At 29.8% G+C, this 25,455-nt stretch overlaps 2 protein-coding genes and 1 long non-coding RNA gene across 5 annotated transcripts; 1 reads left to right on the top strand and 2 right to left on the bottom strand.

Annotated features, from left to right (window-relative positions):
- Positions 1–2,340: 2,340 nt before the first annotated feature.
- Positions 2,341–7,364, bottom strand: LOC130445747 (protein distal antenna-like). Its single transcript, XM_056781591.1, has one exon. It carries the CDS (start codon positions 6,993–6,995, stop codon positions 5,697–5,699), a length of 1,299 nt encoding a protein of 432 aa, XP_056637569.1. The 5' UTR covers positions 6,996–7,364; the 3' UTR covers positions 2,341–5,696.
- Positions 7,365–12,563: 5,199 nt separating this feature from the next.
- Positions 12,564–20,483, top strand: LOC130445068 (uncharacterized). 3 transcript variants are annotated; one of them, XR_008910019.1, is made up of 4 exons: positions 12,601–12,708; positions 12,780–12,924; positions 14,119–14,277; positions 14,454–20,483. It is a non-coding gene; the product is annotated as an uncharacterized LOC130445068 (long non-coding RNA). The 3 variants fall into 3 exon arrangements; XR_008910018.1 differs by having other exon boundaries at positions 12,564–12,924; positions 14,454–19,626; XR_008910020.1 differs by having other exon boundaries at positions 12,606–14,051.
- Positions 20,484–20,908: 425 nt separating this feature from the next.
- On the bottom strand, positions 20,909–24,340 carry LOC130445271 (zinc finger protein 569-like). Its single transcript, XM_056780832.1, has 4 exons — positions 23,054–24,340; positions 21,629–21,761; positions 21,304–21,503; positions 20,909–21,220 (listed from the first exon to the last, which is right to left on the bottom strand). The coding sequence occupies exons 1-4, from the start codon at positions 24,338–24,340 to the stop codon at positions 21,062–21,064; spliced, it is 1,779 nt and encodes a 592-aa protein (XP_056636810.1). The 3' UTR covers positions 20,909–21,061.
- Between the last annotated feature and the right edge of the window lie 1,115 nt (positions 24,341–25,455).

The following is a 25,455-nucleotide window of genomic DNA, read 5'->3' as shown; positions in this document are numbered from 1 at the left end:
AACTACGTCTAGTAGAAATTGAAGAGTGTTGATCCTCTTGAAGATAAACTTCGAATTACCTGGTAGAAACGCAAAAAATTAGGTTCAGCTTAGAGTTCATGAAGACTTGGAGGTTCTATGTTATATAGTTTAAGAAGAAAGAAGAATTTGGAAGAGATTTGCTCTGATGGAGGTTTCTAAGGTAGAAACATTGCAAAAAACTCGATGGAATACAAGAAAATTAATACTGATAAAACTACGTTTAGTAGAAATTGAAGAGTGTTGATCTTCTTGAAGATAAACTTCGAATTACCTGGTAGATCTTCTTGAAGATAAACTTCGAATTACCTGGTAGAAACGCAAAAAATTGGATTCAGCTTAGAGTTCAAGAAGAATTTGAGGCTCTATGTTATATAGTTTAAGAAGAAATAAGAATTTGGAAGAGATTTGCTCTGATGGAGGTTTCTAAGGTAGAAACATCGCAAAAAACTCGATGGAATCTAAGAAAATTAATACTGATAAAACTACGTCTAGTAGAAATTGAAGAGTGTTGATCCTCTTGAAGATAAACTTCGAATTACCTGGTAGAAACGCAAAAAATTGGGTTCAGCTTAGAGTTCATGAAGAATTGGAGGTTCTATGTTATATAGTTTAAGAAGAAAGAAGAATTTGGAAGATAATTACTCTGGTAGAGGTTTCTAAGGTAGAAACATCGCAAAAAACTCGATGGAATCTAAGAAAATTAATACTGATAAAACTACGTCTAGTAGAAATTGAAGAGTGTTGATCCTCTTGAAGATAAACTTCGAATTACCTGGTAGAAACGCAAAAAATTAGGTTCAGCTTAGAGTTCATGAAGACTTGGAGGTTCTATGTTATATAGTTTAAGAAGAAAGAAGAATTTGGAAGAGATTTGCTCTGATGGAGGTTTCTAAGGTAGAAACATTGCAAAAAACTCGATGGAATACAAGAAAATTAATACTGATAAAACTACGTTTAGTAGAAATTGAAGAGTGTTGATCTTCTTGAAGATAAACTTCGAATTACCTGGTAGATCTTCTTGAAGATAAACTTCGAATTACCTGGTAGAAACGCAAAAAATTGGATTCAGCTTAGAGTTCAAGAAGAATTTGAGGCTCTATGTTATATAGTTTAAGAAGAAATAAGAATTTGGAAGAGATTTGCTCTGATGGAGGTTTCTAAGGTAGAAACATCGCAAAAAACTCGATGGAATCTAAGAAAATTAATACTGATAAAACTACGTCTAGTAGAAATTGAAGAGTGTTGATCCTCTTGAAGATAAACTTCGAATTACCTGGTAGAAACGCAAAAAATTGGGTTCAGCTTAGAGTTCATGAAGAATTGGAGGTTCTATGTTATATAGTTTAAGAAGAAAGAAGAATTTGGAAGATAATTACTCTGGTAGAGGTTTCTAAGGTAGAAACATCGCAAAAAACTCGATGGAATCTAAGAAAATTAATACTGATAAAACTACGTCTAGTAGAAATTGAAGAGTGTTGATCCTCTTGAAGATAAACTTCGAATTACCTGGTAGAAACGCAAAAAATTAGGTTCAGCTTAGAGTTCATGAAGACTTGGAGGTTCTATGTTATATAGTTTAAGAAGAAAGAAGAATTTGGAAGAGATTTGCTCTGATGGAGGTTTCTAAGGTAGAAACATTGCAAAAAACTCGATGGAATACAAGAAAATTAATACTGATAAAACTACGTTTAGTAGAAATTGAAGAGTGTTGATCTTCTTGAAGATAAACTTCGAATTACCTGGTAGATCTTCTTGAAGATAAACTTCGAATTACCTGGTAGAAACGCAAAAAATTGGATTCAGCTTAGAGTTCAAGAAGAATTTGAGGCTCTATGTTATATAGTTTAAGAAGAAATAAGAATTTGGAAGAGATTTGCTCTGATGGAGGTTTCTAAGGTAGAAACATCGCAAAAAACTCGATGGAATCTAAGAAAATTAATACTGATAAAACTACGTCTAGTAGAAATTGAAGAGTGTTGATCTTCTTGAAGATAAACTTCGAATTGCCTGGTAGAAACGCAAAAAATTGGATTCAGTTTAGAGTTCATGAAGACTTGGAGGTTCTATGTTATATAGTTTAAGAAGAAAGAAGAATTTGGAAGAAGATAGTTTTAAAGAATATTTCTTGTGAATGAAACATTACAAAACACGCAGAATTGTTAGCAAATATTTTGACGTTTGTTCTAAATTTTCAGATTCGTTAATATACAAAGTGTTCAACTTGAAAGCCACACCTATTATTAAATTGCTGCGAATTTTACTATAACTTCACTTTATTGATAAATTACCGGAGGAAAATGATCAAATAAAACTTCTATATGAAATAAGTATTTAGAAATTTATTAGTACAAAAATATCCCATATTAATAATATACAAAAAAAATAATATTTCATGGTATGTGTCGCAAAACATCGAAATACACCGACACCAATACAATTTTTGGCATATTTAATATTGAAAATCAAACTTATCACTAGTGAGTTGTTCTCGGTGTATTTCAAAAAAAAACGAGATCAAAAATAAGGAAATATTTGGCAAAGTAGGTAATTGGTAACTAATACCAGAGCCACGCGTCAAAATTACGAATAAAAAACACAAAATTAAACAAAATCTTTTTTAGTCACTAACTTAGTCATTTTTAAAATAACAACCTTATGCTCATTGCGATAGAGAATTCAGTTAAATTATCCAATCAGCAACGGTTTTTCATTTTTTAATTAAATAAACCAAAAAAATTGACGCCTCTTATACAGGGTGTATAGTAGATACGTCTAAGCAACAATCAGAAGCAAATTCATCCTATACAAAGTTGCACCCCTGAGGATGCAAAAATTTCGAAGTTTCTAACTTAAAAATTCCAAATTTCATACATTGTATGAGGTATTAAGGGCATTCTTAAGGGGTAATCTAAGTTAGAAAATTATTATTGGTATCCCCTATACGTCTCCGCTGTGTATTTGTTTTTATACGGACACTCTGTGTATTGTAGAACTTTTTTGGTCAATAACTAAATATAGAAACTACAAACTTCGAACTGTCAGTTTGTTCGTTAACTATTTATTGTACTTACAAGATATTTCAATTAAGGTTGTATTTGCAAAATTTACTATCGGACTGTTTATTAATATTTGATTACTTCACAGAGACGTAAGATACAAAATATAAGATCGATATTTAAAAAAAAGTTATTTAATCATTAGATTCGATCAATAAATCACTAAAAAATCATATTTCTTTGTTCGATTTTAATTTATTAAATAACAAATGTCAAATTAAACGCACTGAAGACGATAAGTTATTCATCGAAACACCTTGTACATTGTAATTGTTAGAATAGATGCAGTGGTGATAAAAAATAGTGTTTTTAATATAAATATCGAATCAGTAAGTCAAAAATAGGTATTAGAATCATACACATCACAAAGGCATCCACATAAGTTGATTGGATCCAGCGAAAGACGTAAAAATCTATTAAAAAATATCTGAATTTGGGATACACACGGTACATTGTACGTACTAAAATCAACAATAACTAATAATGTACATTATTTGATCGATAGTCCCATATGCGAAAAAAATAAAATAAAAAACAATTTATTGAAATAAACTTTGAATTGCATCATCACCCACTACATTTCCCTGATTTGCATTCCAACGACTTTTGGTTGTTTGCGTAAAGAAATAATCCAATGAATTAGTGGATAAAACATAAAAAAAAAATACATGAAGAATTATTTTGTATTAGACAAAATAATTATTGATCGAAACGTCAACGATTACGTCAATTATATTAAAATTATTTTAAATAGGGATTCTTTTTAGTTGCTGATCGGATGTCATAGGTACATTTATCCTTGAGCAAAATTTGAAAACATTGGCACAATTCGAGGAATTTTACCACAAATGCAAATTCCTACATTATCTAATTATAATTTATAATACATAACCTCAAAATTTTAAGCATTTTCGGCACTATTTTCTACATTTTAGTCTCAATCTATGAGACATATGACTCACACTATATTTTAGTTCAATACGTGATTAATATAATTATAATTTTGAGATACCTTGTAATGAATCATGACTTTAATTGTTTAATAATAATAAAAGAAAATTATCTCCAGTTCCAACTGTCCAAATATGTTAATTGTACATACATCCTCAATTATTGATCGGCATAATTATATATGGACCCAATTATTTAATACGCCCTGTATTAATATTATAAGTATATAGCGAATTTATTGATGCTTTTTCTCATAAAGTACTCCGTTAATTAATTAATTATTTTGTTTTTAGTTTTCGATCTTTTCGTATATATTAATTCTCTTCATATCTAGCGTTTTTTTTTATGGTGTAATTTACACAGTTTCTTATTATAAAAACCATAAACGACTATCGCGACATAAAACAAACCAGAATTCTATTGCCTTTTTATCTACAAAAAAGTAGACAACATCATTTTGAATATTATTTTGGAACTATACCCAGAAAACGAAGATATCTGACGAAACTATACAGGACCGAACTGACTCAATGTTTTACCAAAATTTATTCATATAAAATTATACTGTTAAATACTTCAATTGTCAAATAGCAAGCAATTCGAGAACGATCTGGTGGAAAATCTTGACTAAAACGTGGGTTTTTATTTATTAATTTGTATTTAAATTAAATATTTTTAAGCAGAAAGTGTTAATTTTCGAACCACACTCGTCAATGTGTTAAAATTTACATTTACGAAGAAGTGGGTTTATGATAACATTTACGTCAAAAATCTATATGAAATCTTCAAATGAGATAAATCCGTCATAAAAACGAAGTTTTTATAAAAAAAAATCATTGAAATCGGATAATTTTTCTATTTTATTAGAGCTTAAAAAAATACAAAAATCAAAATGAAAATTTTTTTATTAACAGACTTTAAACTTGGTTAGAAAATTATAAAAAAAAATATGGGAACATATTAGAAAAGTTATTCCCAGAAAATCCTCTTAGCCTATATAACTTCCCTTTGTCTGTATTGAAAAACGCACCCCAATTTATTTCAACCCCGTCTACATGCAGTAATTTAATGACATTTCGTTGGCCCTCTTTTAACCAACACAAACCGTGCGATTTTAGTGAAACATTAAAACGAAATTAATTAAATTTTTTTCGTATTTAATACGCGATTTATTCTAGCAAAATATCGAAAAAATTTGTTGTATATTATATAGTGCGAGTCGAAATTAATTACGTAAAATACGAAAAATTATTATTAATTTCAATGAAACCTTTCAAATTGTAATAAAAAATAAACAAAGACGTTTAATCATCTTTTTATCGAGTCTCCTGATAAAGTAGCCGTCGAAGAAAGTCTGTTGGATATTATATAGTGTTAGTCGAAATTAATTACATAAAATTTTTGTAAATAATGCAAAAAATGTCAAAATTTCGAGGCTCAAAAATGTATATAATTAAATCTAACAATAATATTTACACTTATAAATTAAAGGTAACATTTAAAAAGGAACTACAGGCTTTCTTTTCATTTTAATATTTCTTTTTGATTGTACTAAATAATCAACTATGAAATTCGCCCGTGACAACTGTACATAAACTACATAAATATGATTTTTAACATATTTGGTTTACAAACAGCCTTTAATTTACAAAATTAAAAAAAAATATCTCACTTTCTTTTGACTTTGGTCTTATTTTGCGTATCGCTGTTTTTTCTATCGACTCCGTTTTTGACGTTGTTCAAAAGCAATCGGAACTGCATTATTTGGACAGCAGTTACCGTGGGATCGCTACAAGATTCCAACCATTTCAAAAATTTCTCGCCGTGCAGAAGCGCTTCTCTTTGCTTATCCAAATCCTCGTCTTTACTACGCTTATTTTCGGTAACGGTGATGTTATTATTCAACAAAATATTATCCAAAACGGCTCTTACTTTATTATTGGAAGCCTTCTCGAGCAATTTTTGTTTTTCGTCTTTCAATGATAAATTTTCGGCGTTTTGTTGATCAGGTATTGAAACGGCGCTTTTAGGCGATATATTTTTAGTTAATTGTTGATATAATATCGGATCGTTAACTCCTAAACCTCTATAAGCTAATTGATTGAGCCATTTCCACAACGACGGTCCTTTTTTCGGATAATTACCAAAATCCTCCCAAAAATTATTAACCGAACTTTCGTCTGTTAATTCCGTTTGATTATTAACAGACGATGTAGGAACTGAATTATTCATATTATTCAACATTTGTTGAGACGATAACCAATACCAAACCGAATCTTGTACTGACTGCACATCTTTAGGTAACTGACAATTATTTTGATCTACAGTAGTTAATAAATTATTCGAAGAACTTACTGCATTCGTCGTATCGATTTTATTCGGCGGTTGTTGTTGTTGTGCTTTCATCTGTTGTTGTGTTAATATCGAATTCCATTGAGTAATCAACGAAATATTCGTACTTAAATCCGATAATAACGATAAATTATTCGTATTATTCGGCATAAACATTTCAGGTCTATTCAAACCTAATTCTACGCTTAATCTGGCGAGTTCGGCTCTGTTTCTTTCGCGTTCCGATACGTGATTGGTCGATTTTAAAGTTGATTCAGCAACATTAGATTTCGTATTATTATGCAAGTTTAATGGTTTCGTATCCGTAGGTATTGTATAAGAATTATTCGTTCTCAAACTTAAATTGAAAGGTTGATTAAACGATTCGTCCAATTTCGGTTTTTTATTTAACGTCGAACGATCTAAAGATTCATCAGTTTCAGGACTAGATTGTCGAGATAAATAAGATATTTTATCTTCGTTTTTACACCAACCCCTCAAAGTCGATTCCGGTACACCGATATCTCTAGCCACCGATGCTTTACTTTCCCCGTCGTGAACTCTTCGGATAGCGTCCAATTTTTCGTGTGCAGTTAAAGCTCTCAGCGGTCGTTTGCTACTAGATTTTCCCGACATGATCACGTTCCAATTTCTATATCACAACAACTTTCAACACGTGGTTTCACGCCAATGAAAACTGCCCGAATGAGTGCGCAGTTCGAAAAAGTCATAAAGTGAAAAGTTTTCCGAAACAAATATATAAAGTTGCGGTAAAGTTTTGACGAATGCACACAGACACGTACAGCGACCGAAACTTTCGAACGCAGGCGCTGCAACGGATATAAATTACGAATTTTTTCGCGCTAATATAATAATTAAGAAATACCGAACCGCACACACCGTACAGACACCGAACTGTTAGTGAGGAATAGTTTCTTGTGCGAGTCTAAACCGGTGGTCAGTTTTCCTTTGTCCAGCGGATCAATACCAACGACGGACTAACGCGAACTGAGCGCAGGGCTGGCAATGGGGAGGTAGGCTCGCGGACCCCCGCGTGATAGCTTGACGTGACACATCTCCCACCCCCTTGTAGGGACAGCGAACCTCTAGGGAAGAATTTCTCGCAACGAGGCACCTTCACGCATCCGAACATTTACTAACACCGTTTGCGTTTCGTATATTTCTATGTGTATATAGGTAAACCGATTCTGTTTTTTAAAGAACAGCTGATAAAGATCCGTGGTACGGACGGGTATGAAACCCTCAACTTTTTACCTAACCACACCGCGTATTTGATGAACAACTGTTGCGTTTTTTATCTATAAAAAAAATCGCCTGATTAATATGGGAATATACGCGCAATTACGATTTTTCAATAGCAGAATGAACGTATATTCTGATAAATAGAAAAACGACCACGAAAAACAACCTTAAAGAGAAACCGAGATGATAAACGTTTTCAACTTTTTTACGATTTTGTACAGTGACGTTCCCGCCGAATCTCATTTACTAAAATAATATTCAAATAACGCTCAAAATCAAATAAAACGTTAAAATAAACATCAGAATACATAAAACATCGTAGAGTTTATCATATTGAGTAGAAACGATTCAAAATTATATCACAGTATTTCAGAAAGCTTTTAGGAGACTTATAAAAAGTTTATAAACAATTTGGAAACCGAAACTCATCCCCTATCAACTATAACACATTAAATGCTTCAAGCTGTCGCAAAAACGTTTTAGAAATTCTAAGATTACATGAAAATGTTTCAAAGAATGTCTAAAACACCTCAGATTGTCCAAAAATGTATCGGAGTATCTAATGGCATATAAAAATGGTTCAAAGAATTGAAAAATATCTTAGTTTCTGAAATTATTTCATATTAAATGAAAATAGCTCACAAAATTTCAGAAATATCTCAGATTTCTTAAAAACGCATTCAAAATTCAGAAGAACTTTCAAGAGAGTACCAGAAATGTCTCAAAGCCTTCAAAAACTTGTCCCATTTAATCAAAAACATCTGAGTCTTCTAAATCATTTTATATCACATGAAAATGTTTGAATATACTTTATAGAGCCTCAAAAACTTCTCGGAATAACTCAGATTTTCGGAAAACGTATCCAGAATATTTAAATATTTTAAAGAGAATATTAAAAATGTCTCAGAACACCCAAAAACTTCGTAGAAGCTTCAAAAACGTGTTGGAATTTCTAAATATATTTCAAAAACTTCTGAGTCTTCTGAATAATCTTATATCACGTTTAAATGTTTGAATATACTCCATAGATTTCCAAAAACGTCTCAGTATAACTCAGATTTCTTGAAGACGTATTCGAAATATATAAAAACTTTCAAGAGAATGTTAAAAATGTCTCAGAACACCCAAAAACCTCGCAGAAGTTTCAAAAACGTGTTAGAATTTCTAAATATATTTCAAAAACTTTTGAGTCTTCTGAATCATCTTATATCACGTTAAAATGTTTGAATATACTTTATAAAGTTCCAAAAACGTCTCAGTATAACTCAGATTTCTTGAAGACGTTTTCGAAATATATAAAAACTTTCAAGAGAATGTTAAAAATGTCTCAGAACACCCAAAAACCTCGCAGAAGTTTCAAAAACGTGTTAGAATTTCTAAATATATTTCAAAAACTTTTGAGTCTTCTGAATCATCTTATATCACGTTAAAATGTTTGATTATACTTTATAAAATTCCAAAAACGTCTCAGTATAACTCAGATTTCTTGAAGACGTATTCGAAATATATAAAAACTTTCAAGAGAATGTTAAAAATGTCTCAGAACACCCAAAAACCTCGCAGAAGTTTCAAAAACGTGTTAGAATTTCTAAATATATTTCAAAAACTTTTGAGTCTTCTGAATCATCTTATATCACGTTAAAATGTTTGATTATACTTTATAAAATTCCAAAAACGTCTCAGAATAACTCAGATTTTCTAAGAACGAATTCAGAATAGTTAAAAACTGTGAGAAATGTCTCAGAACACCCAAAAACTTCTCAGAAACTTCAAAAACGTGTTAGAATGTTTAAAAATGTCTCAAAGACATCTGAGTCTCCTAAATCATTTTATATCACATAAAAATTTTTGAATATACTTCAGAGAGTTCCAAAAACGTCTCAGAATAACTCAGATTTTCTAAGAACGAATTCAGAATAGTTAAAAACTGTGAGAAATGTCTCAGAACACCCAAAAAGCCTCCCAGAATTCCAGAAACGTCCCAGATTCTCTCAGATTTCCTAGAAACGTATTCGGAAAATTTAAAATATCAGAAATATATTAGAGATCTTAAAATAACTAAATATATTTCAAAGCAACCTCGGAGTACCTGAAAACATCTCAGATTACGTGAAATTATCTAAAAATATATCTCAGAATTCCAAAAAAGCCTCAGAATACTGCAGATTTCTTACAAATTTAATAACTTAGCATCCAAAAACTTTCTGGAACATATAATAAAAATATTTCAGTGTCTCAGAGCATCTCAGATTGCATCAAAACGTCTCAAATATATCAAAAAACCTCTTGAATAAATAAAATCCGTAGCAATTCTACTAGTAGTCGTCTTAAATGTACACACCTAAATATTTGAAATAAAATCAAGGTTATAATATTCAAAATAACCATTAACAGACAATTAAGTTGTCAGTATATAAACACGTCTTTATCTGTATTTATTATCAACCCCAACTTGGAATTTTTAAAATGTTTCCTATGAATTTCATACATCTCGTATTCAAATTCAGTTTTCTACGTAAATAAAAAAATTAAAAATGATCAAAACTACGAAATTATCGTAGCAAATGGCAATGGCAAAACGATTTTTTCGTCAATTATCGTTGGGAAAATAAAACTATGAGCAACTTGTTTTATATTAACACCTTATTCTTGATGAATAAATAATAATATAAATAATATTTCTTGCTTAAATAACTCTAAATTTCAAATCAAATGTTTTAAGTATTAATTACCCGGTATATAAGTAGAAAATACTAATTTGGAGAAAAGCTACAAGGTTGTTTTTATTGACTTTCTTAAACTCGCATCAGGCATTTAGATTGCGCCCTTTTTAACCTTCAAAAAATACCAGTACGCCCTAATAAATCAATCAGTGTACTAAATTCCATAGGCGCGTTATAACAAGTTTATTAGAATCCGAAAATGTTCGTCGTTTTTATTTCGATGATCTTACTAATATGTTTTATCGAAATGAACCAATTAACTGTTCGATTCTCTTTCTTATATTCGATTTGTCAAAAATCGAGTTAAATTATCGAAACCGAATGAAAACAATTCTTTCTGATTCTTTTTTTGTTAAGAATTAATAATCGATTTCTATTATTATATTCCGAACGATTTCATCTGCATGGAATTTATAAGTAGGTTAATTAATTTTCCTGTCTACTAAAAAAACTAATACGCCTATGGATTACGGATGCTTCATTATTCATAAGAATAGACTATAAAAATAATTTTTTAAAGTATTAACATAACCTAACAAATTTATATATGTTAAATAACTAATATTTAACTTTACGTTAAGTGAAAATTATCCAGAGTTTTCTTTATTTCATCTTTTTGTTACCTGTATATTTGTGGGTGAACGCTTTTCCAATTATTAAAGTTTCCTTTTTATTTTTCATTTAAAGAGGTCAAAGTATCCGGTTCGTTAACAAACCAACTGTTGCTCTGAATGTATATTAAATCGCAATGAATTTTATCGCGGCCGAAAATTCAACGTAGTTCATTTGTTTGCTTTCTCTAAATCGGAGTTATGAATAAAAAGGGTTGAATGACTAATTAATTTCGAAATGATCCGACAACAACGAATTAATAGGGGGCAATTACATTTGTACGTAATCGTCGATACTACAATTACGAGGTCATAGGAAAAGTATCAATTTTATTAATTTTATTATTTATTTCTAAAAATTTGACCTTGGGATCGTACTACTAAGTTAAATGAGAAAGCGTTCGGGGTTTTTGTTAACAGATTTTACTTACCTCAATGCCGTTTTTACCTGAAAACATGTCTTCGCGCCTTTCGCGACCCTTTACAAGCCAAAAAGCAAAAGTATTGACGGATGACAATACGCCGTTGAAAGGATGAAAGTACAGCTACGGCCATATTACGACTATTAGAAATTTCTATTTACAAAGCAGTGGCGGAACCGCGGTAATAAATTCTGCAGCAACGCTCACAAATTTTTCTCATATTAGACCGGTAAATAATAAAAGGAAAATATTTTCCCACTTTTTGGGAAAAAAAAATCCACCCCTGTTGTTAAAAAATTGTTATCTAGATCGAAATTAGCATCACCCTCGTTATTTCAACTCACGAAAATCAGATGTATCGTTAATTTTTACCTGTAGAAATCGTACGACGACAATGATAATACTTTCTTAAAAGTCGGTTAAAGCTTTAACCGATTCTAAAATTATCTAACGTCAAATATATTAAGTATATTTCAAAAAAGCGTGTATTGAACAAAGATAAAAATAACTCTTATTTAATAGCGTCACATCCTGTATATCTCATGAAACCAGTTAACACCGTGTTCAATTCTTTATTATCCCCATTGAACTTCAGGATTACCCAGGTAAAAATTTACGTTTCTAATAAATTTAAATACCCAAGAAACTTTCTCTAATTATAGGTGAACGACAAATTTTATTTTTCCGAAAAATAAGTTGACGTTTTGTTGACATTGTTTTCAATAGTTCCAAGAATAAATTACTTTTCAATCGACCTTCCACACAAATTGTAAACAAATATGCCAAAATTGGTCAACATTGTATATCTAAACAATAGATATCTCGAATAATTTGTTATATATTAAATTTTCTATATATCCTAATGAATATGTATAATTTATGTGTTATCTAGAAGAATTATTCTATCAATTAGTATCTGCATAATTTGTTTCAAAAATAACAATATAAACGAATGATTATTGTAGTTACTAATTTCAAATTTGTTATTTTTTTTTATTGGTGATGATTATCTCTTAAAGTTATTTGTACTTATGATGCTACTTGTACCGTTACCCTCAATGCCAATATGTATAAATGGTGACCTATCTATTAGTCAAACCATAGACATATTTTGTTTGATATATTTATCTATGCTTCGCTTATAAATATAGGTTTATGATAATTCATCTATTCTTTTTATTATTTATCTATGGTTTATTTCATAACCTGCAAACTAGGTATATTTTAAATCTTTCGTTATTTTGAAAATAGTTAATTACTTTTCGTATTAAATAGAGTAGTTTACATGCAGAATTAATACATTAATTTACACGTTGCTAGCATTTTCAAGGTATTTGTATAACTTTTTTGTTTTCAAAAGGTTTTTCTTTTATTTCCCTACACGTTCCTTTGGAATTGCAGAAAAGCTGGGTAGCACTCTAACTAAGAGTTGCACCGATAAATAACAAATTTTTAATATTGTTTCGGGATTCTTGGAGCCATTGAAGTAAAAGGAGATAATATCGAGATCAGAGAGAAACGTGTTTGCGTTTTGAATTTTTGTTTGGTAAGTTACTATTTTGAGCATTTATAACAAAAACTTCATTTGCTTGTCACAACTAGGAATCGTATTTTTAATTTCACTTGTGTCATTAATTTAAAACAAAATTATACAGCTTCAGAAAATAGTGGTAAGTAGTAAAAATTGCATATGTTTATTGTTAGAACCAACAATAACTATAAACGTAACTGTAACTCTATATTTTCATCATTATTAGGAAATATAATTGACATACTCTAAATTTTTTCAACTCAAATTCGAGATTAAAAATTTTACAACCTCTAACTCGTTTTTTGAAGTTTATCAGTTTCTTTTAATCTAGTTTCATCACCTTTGAAGATGGTTATTACTTATTTACTTTCTTCTATTGAAATTCCAGTGTAAACATAATTTCCAACAAAATACTTTGTTATCAAAATTATAGTTTTCCTATATTGGCAATATCGAAGGTACATAGAATCGAAAAAATTATAGATACTTAATGTTATCTATGGTTTATTTTCTATTTTTTCAGGTATAGGTAGATGGGATATTGAAATACAGGATGATTATTATAATTTTTATTTTGTTTTTGATATTTTATAACTATATCCACAAACAAAACATTTTCCTTCACACTTTAGCAGGCTTAGGACTGTCAACAGTGAGATGTTGGCATGTTAAAAAATGTTTCTGTTTGTACATGGTACATACAATGGTATATAAAAAACTGATTTTATAACCATGGTTAATTAATGGTTACCTTTGTCTTTCTTGCAGCTTTATATTTAACATATGCCATATCATCACATATAGTCTTTATATTGTTGATCTTTGCCCTTCAAAATTTTATTAATAATACCTATGTAATGGAAGATGCATATGTTAAAACTAATATTTACAAATGTATTTACATAATCCTTATTTTATCAGGAAAACTTTTAAAAATATCACAGAATTTTGCTGAAGGCGCACATAAAACATTACATTTGATTAGAATTTACTTTCTAAAAGTTATGAATAAGTGTTTTTGAATGAATAATTATAACTTTAGAAATATTGTTTCGTTTCCATATTTTCACTTATTGCTTTTTTCTCGTACCAACTAGATGTAGGTAATGACTACGATTTGTTTGCTGAATCCCAATTTAAAGGTTTGATATACATATTAAAACCATTGTCTAAGATTCCCAAATCTGTTTTATGAATGTATTATTTTAGGTTTTTATGGAAAAATGATGGGTTGTGAATTAATGACGAGCTTACTTACAAATCGTTCCCATTTGGTACATATTCCTTCAGGATGACTAATTGGCACAATCCCAGTTATTATATGAAATTACAACTACACTATCTATGAAGATCACATAATATATTGAGGTGAGTTTTCATATTTTAATTTTATATTATAGAATTGCTTTCTTTTTACGTACAAACTAGATGTAGGTAATGACTACAATTTTTTTGTTGAATCCCAATTTAAAGGTTTGATATACATATTAAAACCATTGTCTAAGATTCACAAATCGTTTTTATGAATGTATCTATCCTTTTAGGTTTTTATGGAGAAATGATGGGATATGAATTAATGACGAGTATACCACAAATCATTCCCATTTGGTACATATTCCTTCAGGATGAATAATTGAAACAATCCCAGTTACTTCTCCAGGGTTCTCAGCGACCTGGAAAGTCAGGGAATTGCAAAATGGTTAGGGAAAGTCAGGGAAATTTGGAAATATTCTCAAAAAGTCAGGGAAATTTACAAAAAATTTCAAAAAGTCAGGGAAAATCCTAAAATAAAGTAAAATCTGGAGTAACTCCAGATTTTAGAATATCAATCTGAAGCTAATTGAAAATGCTTTTAAATTAATTTAATGCGTGCATTTATTGAAGCTCAAATTTGAAATACTGGTTTTGTCTTTTATAAAATAAATAATTTTTTTTAATTAGAACAATTAAAATTTTGAAATATTCGATTTTTGTCTGTGAATGGTACCCATATTTTGTATCTGATTGTATATTTTATCAATAATAGCATAAAAAATGTCTGATCTGGATTTATAGTTGAATGAAATTTTTAAAATACTATTTTTCATAGTATTAACCATGAAAAACTTCCTATATGATACAAAACACATGGGTCATTAAGTTTCTAATCTAATAAACAAAAAACAGCTTTTTGGGAACGATTTTTTTTCTCGTATTTAGTTTCCATAAAGACTTCTCCTTATGGATATTTTTCCCTTTTTTCAGGTATAAAAGCCTAGAAATCAGATTTGGGGAAAATAATTTCGATTTTTGATTATTTGAATTATATAATTGGTTTTCTTATTATCTTTGTGGAACTGAATTTTCCTTGTTCAGTGGGTGGAGCTGTAACTTTGTGATTTCCTTGTTCAATTACTCCAATAATTTTCAGTAATAGTCACTAATGAAAGAAGTTTTTCCATATTCATCATGATTTTCAGGAATTTTTTCATGTTATTTAGTATAACTTCATATTTTGGTTGTACTGATCGTTGAACATCATTGGTGCTTCTATAATCACATTCAAAATCTCGCATTATCAATGATTTTCCTGGAGAAAAGTCGCCTTTACAAGTCAAACCTCCACCTTCACTTCCAGATATGTTTTTTTTTCATTATTCCAAAAAGTTTTTTCATTTAGAAAATTATGACTAATGAACCCCATTGGAGAGTCTGATCATAAAATTTGATAATTGTCATTTAAAAGTTGGTTCTTCTAAGAAAAAAAATTAAAAATATGATAGCTGAGAATAGAGATTTATTGATCAATGTTTTATTTGGATTCGAATCATTGTAATTTCATATCACTGTATTTTGTCAAAATTTTTAATTAGCACAATTTTTTTATCAGTAGTTAATGCTTCAAAAAATGTACAAACCTCAAATTTTCTTCACCTTTTGTATAACTGGTGGGCAGTAGAATGATGGAAACTCTCCTTTTTTGAGCTCACACCAAACTATCAATTTTTACTAAAGTAGATTTTTTATAATACTAAAATAATTTTCACATTAGGTTTGAATATTTCAAATATCTATGATTTTGTTCATATTCAATCAGTTTTTCTCTATTTCCAAACAATTCATGAATATTCGACGCTTTTTTTAAGTAATTCAATATAAATGTAAAATAGTAGATAAAAAATTTATTTCTCATTTGAGTTATGACACAAACCCAAGTCCAGGATCAATGTAGTCAGTTACCAAACTATTTTAAAGCATTTGAAGAACCTAATTGTTTAAAATAATAAATAATTTTGTACATTTCAAACATTTACTTAATGTAATCTTTGGGCTCCAATTCTTTTTATTTTTATAATCGTTAGAGATTGGTGAAAGTTGTTTACTACTAGGAAGAGAAATATTTTAAATTGAGAGTTTGCATCAGTTCTCCCCAACTAATTCTCTATATTTTGTTATTAAATCAAGATTTAATAATTTTTAGATGTAAATTTTGAAGTTTTTTATTAGATTCTTTTTATATTCTCTAAAAATTTTCACTTGTGATCAAATAACACGTGATGGTAATAATTTATATGAACACACCTCTATTTGATTGTACATTTTATTACACTACATATATTTCTACTTTCACATGTGGAACACTTTACCAACTCAATGGGTTCTGTTGAATAGTTATGTAGGTTCATCCATTTTTTTCTTATTTTGTGGGATCTCCACCATGTAGACATACCATCTATTACCAATATCATATTACACAATCGTTTGTTAGTATGCAGAATTTCATGGTCATTTTCTTTTCTTTATGAAATTCTTTCTCTTGTCTTCCCATTTTGCTTTATCTTATTGCTCATTTCATTTTCTCTACAGAAGCAAAGGGTATTGTTAACCTTTATTTTTCAACTGCAAACAAATTTTACTTTCCTGAAACTTTACTGTTACGTTTTCCAAAAACTGTTTTCCATTCTAAATTTTCAATTTAAATCTTATAAAAAGAAAACACATCTTTGCAGACTATGTTCCTGGGCATATATCCCTGGAAAACATAATGGTATAAATTCAGGAATGTAATAATTTACTCAAAAAATAATAAGATGAAAGAAAATGGAAGACAAGAGGAAGAATATCACAAAGAAAAGATAAGAAAATGATCATAAAATTCTGCATATAAATAAACTTATCATGTAATATGACTTTAATGAATTGTTAGTAAATGAATCTCATTAAACCCTAATGGTAAAATATCCAATCACACAAAATAAGAAGAAAATGACTGAATCTATATTACAGAACAATTGAGTTAGTGAAGTGTTGCATGTTTAAAAGCAGAAGTATATTTAGTATGATAAAAACAATTAAAAATCTTAAAAGATATGTGTTCATCTAAAGTATGTCATTATGCTTTATGTCCAAACATCACATTTTTGAAAATATTTTTAACATTTGATTAATTTTTTAAATAAAGAGTTAACTGGTACTTTAGAGTAAATAAATCTTGATTTACTATCATCAAAATAGGGAAAAATTGGTGGAAATAAATAATACGATTGTATTTATGTAAATATATACCTTTATTAGAATTAAAATGTTTGACAAAACATTTTTATATCTACACGGTGTATAAAAAATATTGTATTGTTTATAAAAACGTCCATCAACTTCTTTTCTACAATCTGATTATGAAAATTTTTGTATTTCACTTTATGGACGTTAAGAGAATCATTATGTATGTACTACTCTCTATGGATATAACGTTTTTCAAACTACTCTTACAACTTGAAATTGATGGTGTTTCATTACCTGTATAGTAAACTTGAAATTTGCAATAAAAACTTTGTAGCTAGATATTAGGTTATACAAGTACTAGAATGAGTCACTCGATTGCAAGTTATTTAATAAAAATACTGTCTTTTTATTTATTTCTCTTTGAAACCTGTTTTAACCATAAGAGATAATACACATATAAGCAAAAGTCACCCGCCTATGCGGAAGAGATAGGGAATTCGAGGTTACATTTGAAGTATAACCATTGACGACTCTATCTCTTTCTCGTTGGAGTGGGATAAACATTTTCACTAACACAGCATCCTATAGCTTGTTGCCTTTTCTGTAATGTCTATATGGTTATAACTATTTCCTCCTTAGGTGCCATAAGCATTTAAGTATAACTAATTATCAAACAGTTAGTTATCAATAACTAACAACTGTTTGATAAGATAATTAGTTATAGTTCTATGGGTATGAATGGCACTTAAGGAGGAAAGAGTTATAACCATAGAGATGTCTGTTACAACTTTCATATAACAGACGATATCTCTATGGTTAATAACTCTTTCCTCCTTCGGTGCCCTACGCATCGAACTAATAGTTCCCATTTTCCTTGTATATATTATTTTATTATCTAAAAAATAAAATTTATAAAGATTCTACTTGTGTTTAATTTCTATAGGCAACACTAGCGCTATCTAGCGGGGAGTAGCCAAACTACGAAATTTACATTTACAACAACATAAATCATATTTTCATGATTTACAACCATCAGGACGACCTATGACATTTCTTCAATGCCCGTTCGGAAATGACGCGAATTATTTCCAAACAGACTATGACAAGATCTTATATGAAGAATTTTTCCAAGACAGAAGCGTTAATGAATAAAGAATAATGGGGCACATGTTACAGAGAGTATTTGAAAATAGTCACAGTTCAAGAAAGGGGCTTTGCATCAAGTCCCCCTCTTAAATAGTAATCACCCACAAATACCAAGGTAGATATTAAAACAGAGGCGTCCTGACAATTTTTTGTTTTGGACGCCGAATGCAGTGGCATGTAAAAAAGGTTTGAATAGTAGTATGAATTGAATGTTGAGAAACAACCCGTACAGGACGTCTCAGAAATAAATAACATACGCACGCTTCTGTCTTCTATTCTTTTATCTGCTATCCAAAAAGAAGCATGTTCTTAAGATGTTTAATTATTGTTAATTAAAAATAAATCATAACTGAGCCTAAAATACGATATTAACGGATTTTATTGATAGTTTGATTTACTTTTGATTCAAAAAAATCAAATACCTTGGAACTTTGTTCTTTTCGAATACCTTTTAGGAGAATGAAGATGTAAGATCTTGCTAAGCGTTGAAGAAATGGTTGCCAATTTAACAAAAATCACCACAGCTTCCAATTACTAATGGTCGCCGCAATCATATCATTAATATGGTTTCACACATACACACTCATACATTTTTGTCATTGAACTGTATATAGAGGGTTACAAATGAACATACCAGCAACTTCCAATTACTAATGGTCGTATTCGATATGCCCATCTCCAAACCTATGTATGCGTCTTTGTATTATATACAGAAAAATACAAATCAAAGTAATCAGAGACTTCCAATTAGTAATGATCGTTATCATGCTAAGATAACAGTTTCTTGTGCATTATTTGGAAGCTATCGGTCTTGACGACATGTGATTTCAGCTGGACGGTGCCACATGTCGTAGAACCTATGAAACATAAACCATCTTGCACGAGTTTACTCCTGGTCATGACATTTCCCAATTTGGTGACCAGAATTGGCTTTCACGCTGTTGTGATTTAATGCCTTTACCATTGAAGCATTCAAAGGGCAAAATTAAACGCAGAATCATTGAAATTTCACCACATGTATTCAATAAGATTATTGGAAATTCCATCAAAAGGGTACGCATATGTCAGAAAAGCCATGGCATCTAATTATAAGATATTTTCTCTCATACATAGTTCCCAAATATTTTATTGAGCACTGAAATCTTGAGCTCTCATTGAAACTCCAAATCTTAAGTTTTTTGTTGTCAGACTCAATAGTCTATCTTTAGAGCCAACTATTACTTTTGGAAACCAAATCTAAATGGGTAATATCAAAACCAAGCCCCAAATACTCACAATCTAATGAATAATTTATCGATCACGAGGAATGTGAATCATTATATAGAAATTTACAATAATTTGGTGTAACATATGTATATAGTATTTGAACTTACCGAAATTGTAAAGAACTTCTCCTATATCAATCAAAAATAACATTTATATTATTACATTCGGTTCGCGCCTTGTAATAATACATGTCTACAAATCGTTGTACTGAATACACTGTTTAAATCAAAAAAGAAATGAATATAAACGGGTTTTATACAAATTGAATATGCAGTAAAATCAAATTAACAATAAAGGTTTCTACACATTATACAAAGGTCTTGAGAAGACGAATTGTTGAAGTTGGAAAAAAACTACATATATATTGAAATAAGTTTGGTAGTAAATATGTTCATAAACACATTATAGTTCAGATAATTCCAATATATTAATATTACGAAGCACATTATGAAATTTGTTCTAGTAGCAGCAATGGCGGATTTCATAAGCATTTCCATTTTGAACAGATTATTGATATGAACAACTTGGAAGAAAAATTATATAAATCTTAACGAGGAAAATTATATTGATGTTAAATAAATGTTACTCACCATTTTCACTCACTAAATATATATAAATAACACTACACAATCACTAATAAAGCACCACAACCAACAGGCTCGTTAAATATAACCCTAAGATTATATATGATATAACCGTACTAGTAGGCTATAAAAATAATTTCAAATCTTCTTTTTTTCTCAAGTGATATAATTGAGATTAATTAATAGATAAATTAAAAACATAGACGTAACTTATTTATCTATAGCGCAAAATAAATTTAATCCAAATTTTCATAAAATTGATTTTTGTTCTTTTTATGTTATAGATAACCTAGAAATGAATTGATATTTATCCTTAAAACTCGATGGAATATTAACATAAAGTTAATAAAGATACATAACAAGAGGTATGTAAGTTATCATCTTTTTTCATGAACTATAGATAAACTAAAAACGTAGACGTATTTGAATTCACATCTATGTTTTTACCACGTTGCCAAATTTGGTAAAAATGATTGATTCTTCAGTTATTTTTATATTTTAAGTAAAAAAAAAAATAGAAATTCAATGAAAAAATTTATTAACAAATAATTGCATATCATAAATACAAACAACATATTATTTTTAATTGTTTTTAACAATAATCTAGTAAATTTAATCAATTTCACATTAAGTTAAACAGGAAAAAAATCAAAATAATACTATAAAAGTTAAAGTCAAACTGTATGGGGATGCTGGGTCCTAAGATGTTTGTTACGATCTCCTTTTTGTCGAAATTCTCTCCCGCAAACATGACAAGGATAAGGACGTTCGTCCGTATGTATCCTTCGATGATTATTGAGAGCGTCTGCTCTGAAAAACCGTTTCGGACACAACTATAACAAAATTCAACAAAATAAAAAAAAAACGACCAAATAATTTTTTACTATACGGGGGGCTTCGGAAAACTAATACTTACGTCACACGCATATCTCCTGTCATTGGTGTGTATCAAACGATGCTGATAATAAACGGAACCAGTCAAAAAGCATTTATCGCAAACGTTACACTTAAACGGTCGTTCTCTAGTGTGGGCTTTCCTTATGTGGTCCTTCAAATCAGGACGAATCGTGTACCGCGCTTCGCAACCTTCGTGGGGGCACGCGAACGGTTTGATTCCTGAAATTACGTACTAAGTAGACAACTGATATACAACCCATTTCCAAATTATGCAACTAAATATCGAAATGTATTATTGCATAGTTGCCAAATTTGTTTTTTTTTTCAAGTTGATGATTACTTACCTTGGTGGAATCGCATGTGTTGCCAAAGATGTGATGTTTGTGAATAGCTGCGCCCGCACGTTTCGCAAACGTATGGTTTCAGCATTTTGTGAGCGCGACTGTGAATCATCAATGCTTTGGCCGTATGCAGAACCTGCAATATCGTACAAAGCATTATACGGGGTGATTATTTATCTACCAAAAACTGTTTATATACTCTACAAAGTTTTTTTAATTGACGAGACATCCTGTATACATAAAAAGGTGTAAAGTATAAAAAATGGCAATCGAGAATAGATAATTGATTTTGAATAATTTAATACACAAAAAATGATAGAATAAACATATAAATAAGTTTTTTTAATCTACGAGGGATGTTTGTGAAGTGATATCAAATTTGAAATAAAAAAGATCCAAATTATTCACCTAAAAACTTGGATTTCCAATTTTTTTTCGTAATTAGCAACAACTAAGATACTATTGTTTAAAAATATTGATGAAGTAATAAAATATCTCGTTAGTATAATAAATATATTTATTTACGAGACATTCTGTATACATAAAATGATATAAAGTATAAACAATGGCAATCACCAATAGAAAAGTGATTCTGAATAATTTTAAATAAAAAAGTAACAGAATAACGATATAAATAAGATTTTTTTTATTATAAAAGGGTTGTTTGTAAAGTTGTTTTTATTTTCACATAAAAAAAAGATAGATACAACAAATTAAATGTACTAAAATTAACCCTTCTTGCACTAGTCTTTGACATAGAACCTGATTAGTTACAGGGTAGTAGAACGTGTATTAAATCAAAAAAAAGGCTGTAGATACTGAACTAAGTCAAACTAGTACCATCCAAAGCTGTAATTGTTTATTCATGCATTAAAGCCGCTAAATTACCAGTGACCTTCAACATGGTACACCAGTGATTCCCAAAGTGGTCCAGATGAGCCCCCAGGAGCCCATAAGAGGCTCAACTCAGCAAACTTTTGAATTTGAGAATATGACAGAAGTATAGGGGATCTATTAATGTACTAGGAAAAAACTTTATAAAATGCTATTTGTAGACATTCTACAACTCAAAAGATGTTTTAAAAATGCTTAAAAGGATGTCACAATGTGATTAGAGATGCCGTTTATCCTATATGAAATTTTGTTCGAAAATGTAATGTAAAGTTCATCAAAATTACTCAAAATATAAGCCAACAACTACAAATTGAAAAATAAAAAGGGTTTAGGTGATTACAAGATTATTTAATGAAATATATGCCTTATAAAAAGCATAAATTGTGAAAAAATCACTAAGAAAAAAGGAGAAAGTTCCGAGTTTCCGAAAGTACAAAAACACGAAAAAAATAATCATAGAAACTTGAAAATGATATGGACATAGCGTTAAAAAGGGTTACAGACACTTATTTTGATTAATTTTGTTTTTCTCACCTGTCCACATTCGTCACAAGTAAAATTCGAAGCGTGTTCCTTCTCTCTGTGCAACTCGAGCTCTTCGACGTTAACAAAAACTTCGATGCACCTCTCGCACTGATATTTAAAACCATTACCGATTTCGGAATTCATTTTTTTTGTCGTATCAATTTCGTTTTTGGGCCATTTTCGTTTCCTTCCTTTTTTCTTTTTCTCCGTAGTATTGACGCCATTTTTAATTTGATCGGTATTGTTTTGGTCGACGTTTTCTTTATTTTCACCTATTTCCGATTGGTAATTTATGTTGATAACAGGTACGTCTAGAGTTTCGAAAACGTCCTCGATGAGTTTATCGAGTATCTCTTTGTTGTTATCACTTTTTTCGACGGTTTGTTGTTGTTGTTGTCCATCGACTTTGTTATTATTATTATTATTTGTTTCTTCGGTCGCTTGTAGATGGCGTTTAGAAGTGTAGTGCTTCTTTTTTATTTTGTGCGTATAGAGTAGCTCGTGGGATTTGAACGTCCTGTCGCAATGTTCGCAATAGGTTAGTTTCGGCAAATAAAACAGACTGACGTAGTCCGAACATTTCATCATCCAATGCTGAGCGGCCGTCGGGTAGGAATCGAAAACTTGAAAGCAATTGACGCATTCGTAATTTCTGGATGTGGTGTGCGATTTTTGGTGCGTAAGCAAAGTATTTTTATCGGCGTAGGTTCTATTACAAAATTCGCATTGTAATAAAACTTCCGTTAATACTTTTTCGATATTTTCGTTGTCTATCACTTCTTTCGAATCGTCCGTTATTTGAGGTTCATTTTCGATTTCAACGTTCACGCAAAATGTCACGTGGTAACTAGCGGTGAGGTGCGATGAAAAAACTTCTTGACACTTTTTACATTTCCACACGGCAACGTCGCTTCTGTAAAATTTCGAAATATCTCCGGCTTTTTTGCAATGGTTTTCTTTGTGAATCCTGAGACGGTTTTCGCTGATAAATTGTTTGTTGCAGTGTTCGCACATATTTTCTCGCGAATTTTCGTGACTCAATTGATGTCGGGTGAAATTATTTTTATTCGCGAATTCTTTGTTGCAAAAATCACAAACGAATTTCGTGGGATTTTCGGTATCGACTTCTTGGGAATCGACGTCCGATTTTAGAACAACCTTTTCGGCGTTAAATTCACACTGGTGTCTTTGATATTGATATTTCGTAGGAAAATTTGTTTCGCAATTTTGACATCTTATCATAGTAGGAATATTTAATATCGATTTACCCGCACTAGCAGTCGGTGAATCAGACATATCTTCAAATTTTATACATTTGATAATTTGTTCATTTGTCTCGAATTTGTTTAAATTTAATGTTAATCGATTTTCGTTAGATAATAATACATTGGGATCAAAACTTACGTTTACTTGACAAAAGTTATTCATTGATATCGGTTCTTTCGTTGTTGAATTAATTTCGTACCACATTCCCGAAGTCGCCATTCCGTTTTCTTCTATTTTATATATATGTACAATAGTGTTATTAGCAAGAATGTTCATTTCGAAAAATCACTTGGATTTCTTCAAAATCACTTCGCTTTCAAAAAGTCTACTGGAACTATGTTTTATTTAAAAAACAAAGAACTCTTGTCTTGTCACTAAGGGAAAGATTCGCAGATGTTTTTTTTTATTCATTTATCAATTATAACAACTTTCAAATTTTATAGACGTATACTATTCAAAAAACTATTTGATTAGTTTTAATCATGTCTATTCTTTTCATTACATTCGTAATAAAAAGAGATAGTGCTAATATCATTGTTTAAAACGGACCAATTATAATATTGAGTTATATCAACCAATGGTATTAAACGAAAGGTAAAAAGAATTAATTCATTTATTTATTAATTTTGTTGATAATATCATTGTTATTCGAAATAAACAGTTGATATATACCTCTTTCATTTATCTAATAAATCTTTAAATTTCACATCACTGTATTGTTTTTTGACAATATCTGTCATCTGTCAATTGAAAATAAATAAACATTAACAAACTTCAAATCGATTTGAAAATATTGATTAGGTAGATCAATCGAACTTTAATAAACAGTATATACTCTCATTTCATTAACAAGGTATTTAGCATTTTATTTATTTAAGTAATTGAGCCTTAAGCTTAAAGATGTATAAGTTGATATTTTCAAAAATTGTGTAATTTTTAATGAAAAAATTATATAGTAATATGAATAAAACATATTAATGTTTGATTCTAATGTATAGTATCAAAAATAATTGAATTTTCATAAATGTCATCAATTTTCTACCCAACAACAATTTTTATTTCATCCAAATCCAAAATAATAATTCTGTCCTAATAAAGTTTTTTCAACTTTATCCTCATTTTTTACCAAAGAATAATTTTTATTT

Source organism: Diorhabda sublineata, chromosome 6 (assembly GCF_026230105.1).
Source record: "Diorhabda sublineata isolate icDioSubl1.1 chromosome 6, icDioSubl1.1, whole genome shotgun sequence".
NCBI classification, from domain to species: Eukaryota; Metazoa; Arthropoda; class Insecta; order Coleoptera; family Chrysomelidae; genus Diorhabda; species Diorhabda sublineata.
Note: the sequence above shows the minus strand (reverse complement) of the source record. Positions and strands in the feature narration are given on the sequence as shown.

Excerpts from the sequence above, each read along its gene's own strand:
- LOC130445747 (XM_056781591.1), bottom strand. The coding sequence starts at position 6,995 with ATGTCGGGAAAATCTAGTAGCAAACGACCGCTGAGAGCTTTAACTGCA.
- LOC130445271 (XM_056780832.1), bottom strand. The coding sequence starts at position 24,340 with ATGTCTGATTCACCGACTGCTAGTGCGGGTAAATCGATATTAAATATT. Across the intron at positions 21,762-23,053 it reads CTTGTGACGAATGTGGACAG|GTTCTGCATACGGCCAAAGC; the intron begins GTGAGAAAAACA and ends ACGATATTGCAG. Across the intron at positions 21,504-21,628 it reads ACACATGCGATTCCACCAAG|GAATCAAACCGTTCGCGTGC; the intron begins GTAAGTAATCAT and ends ACGTAATTTCAG.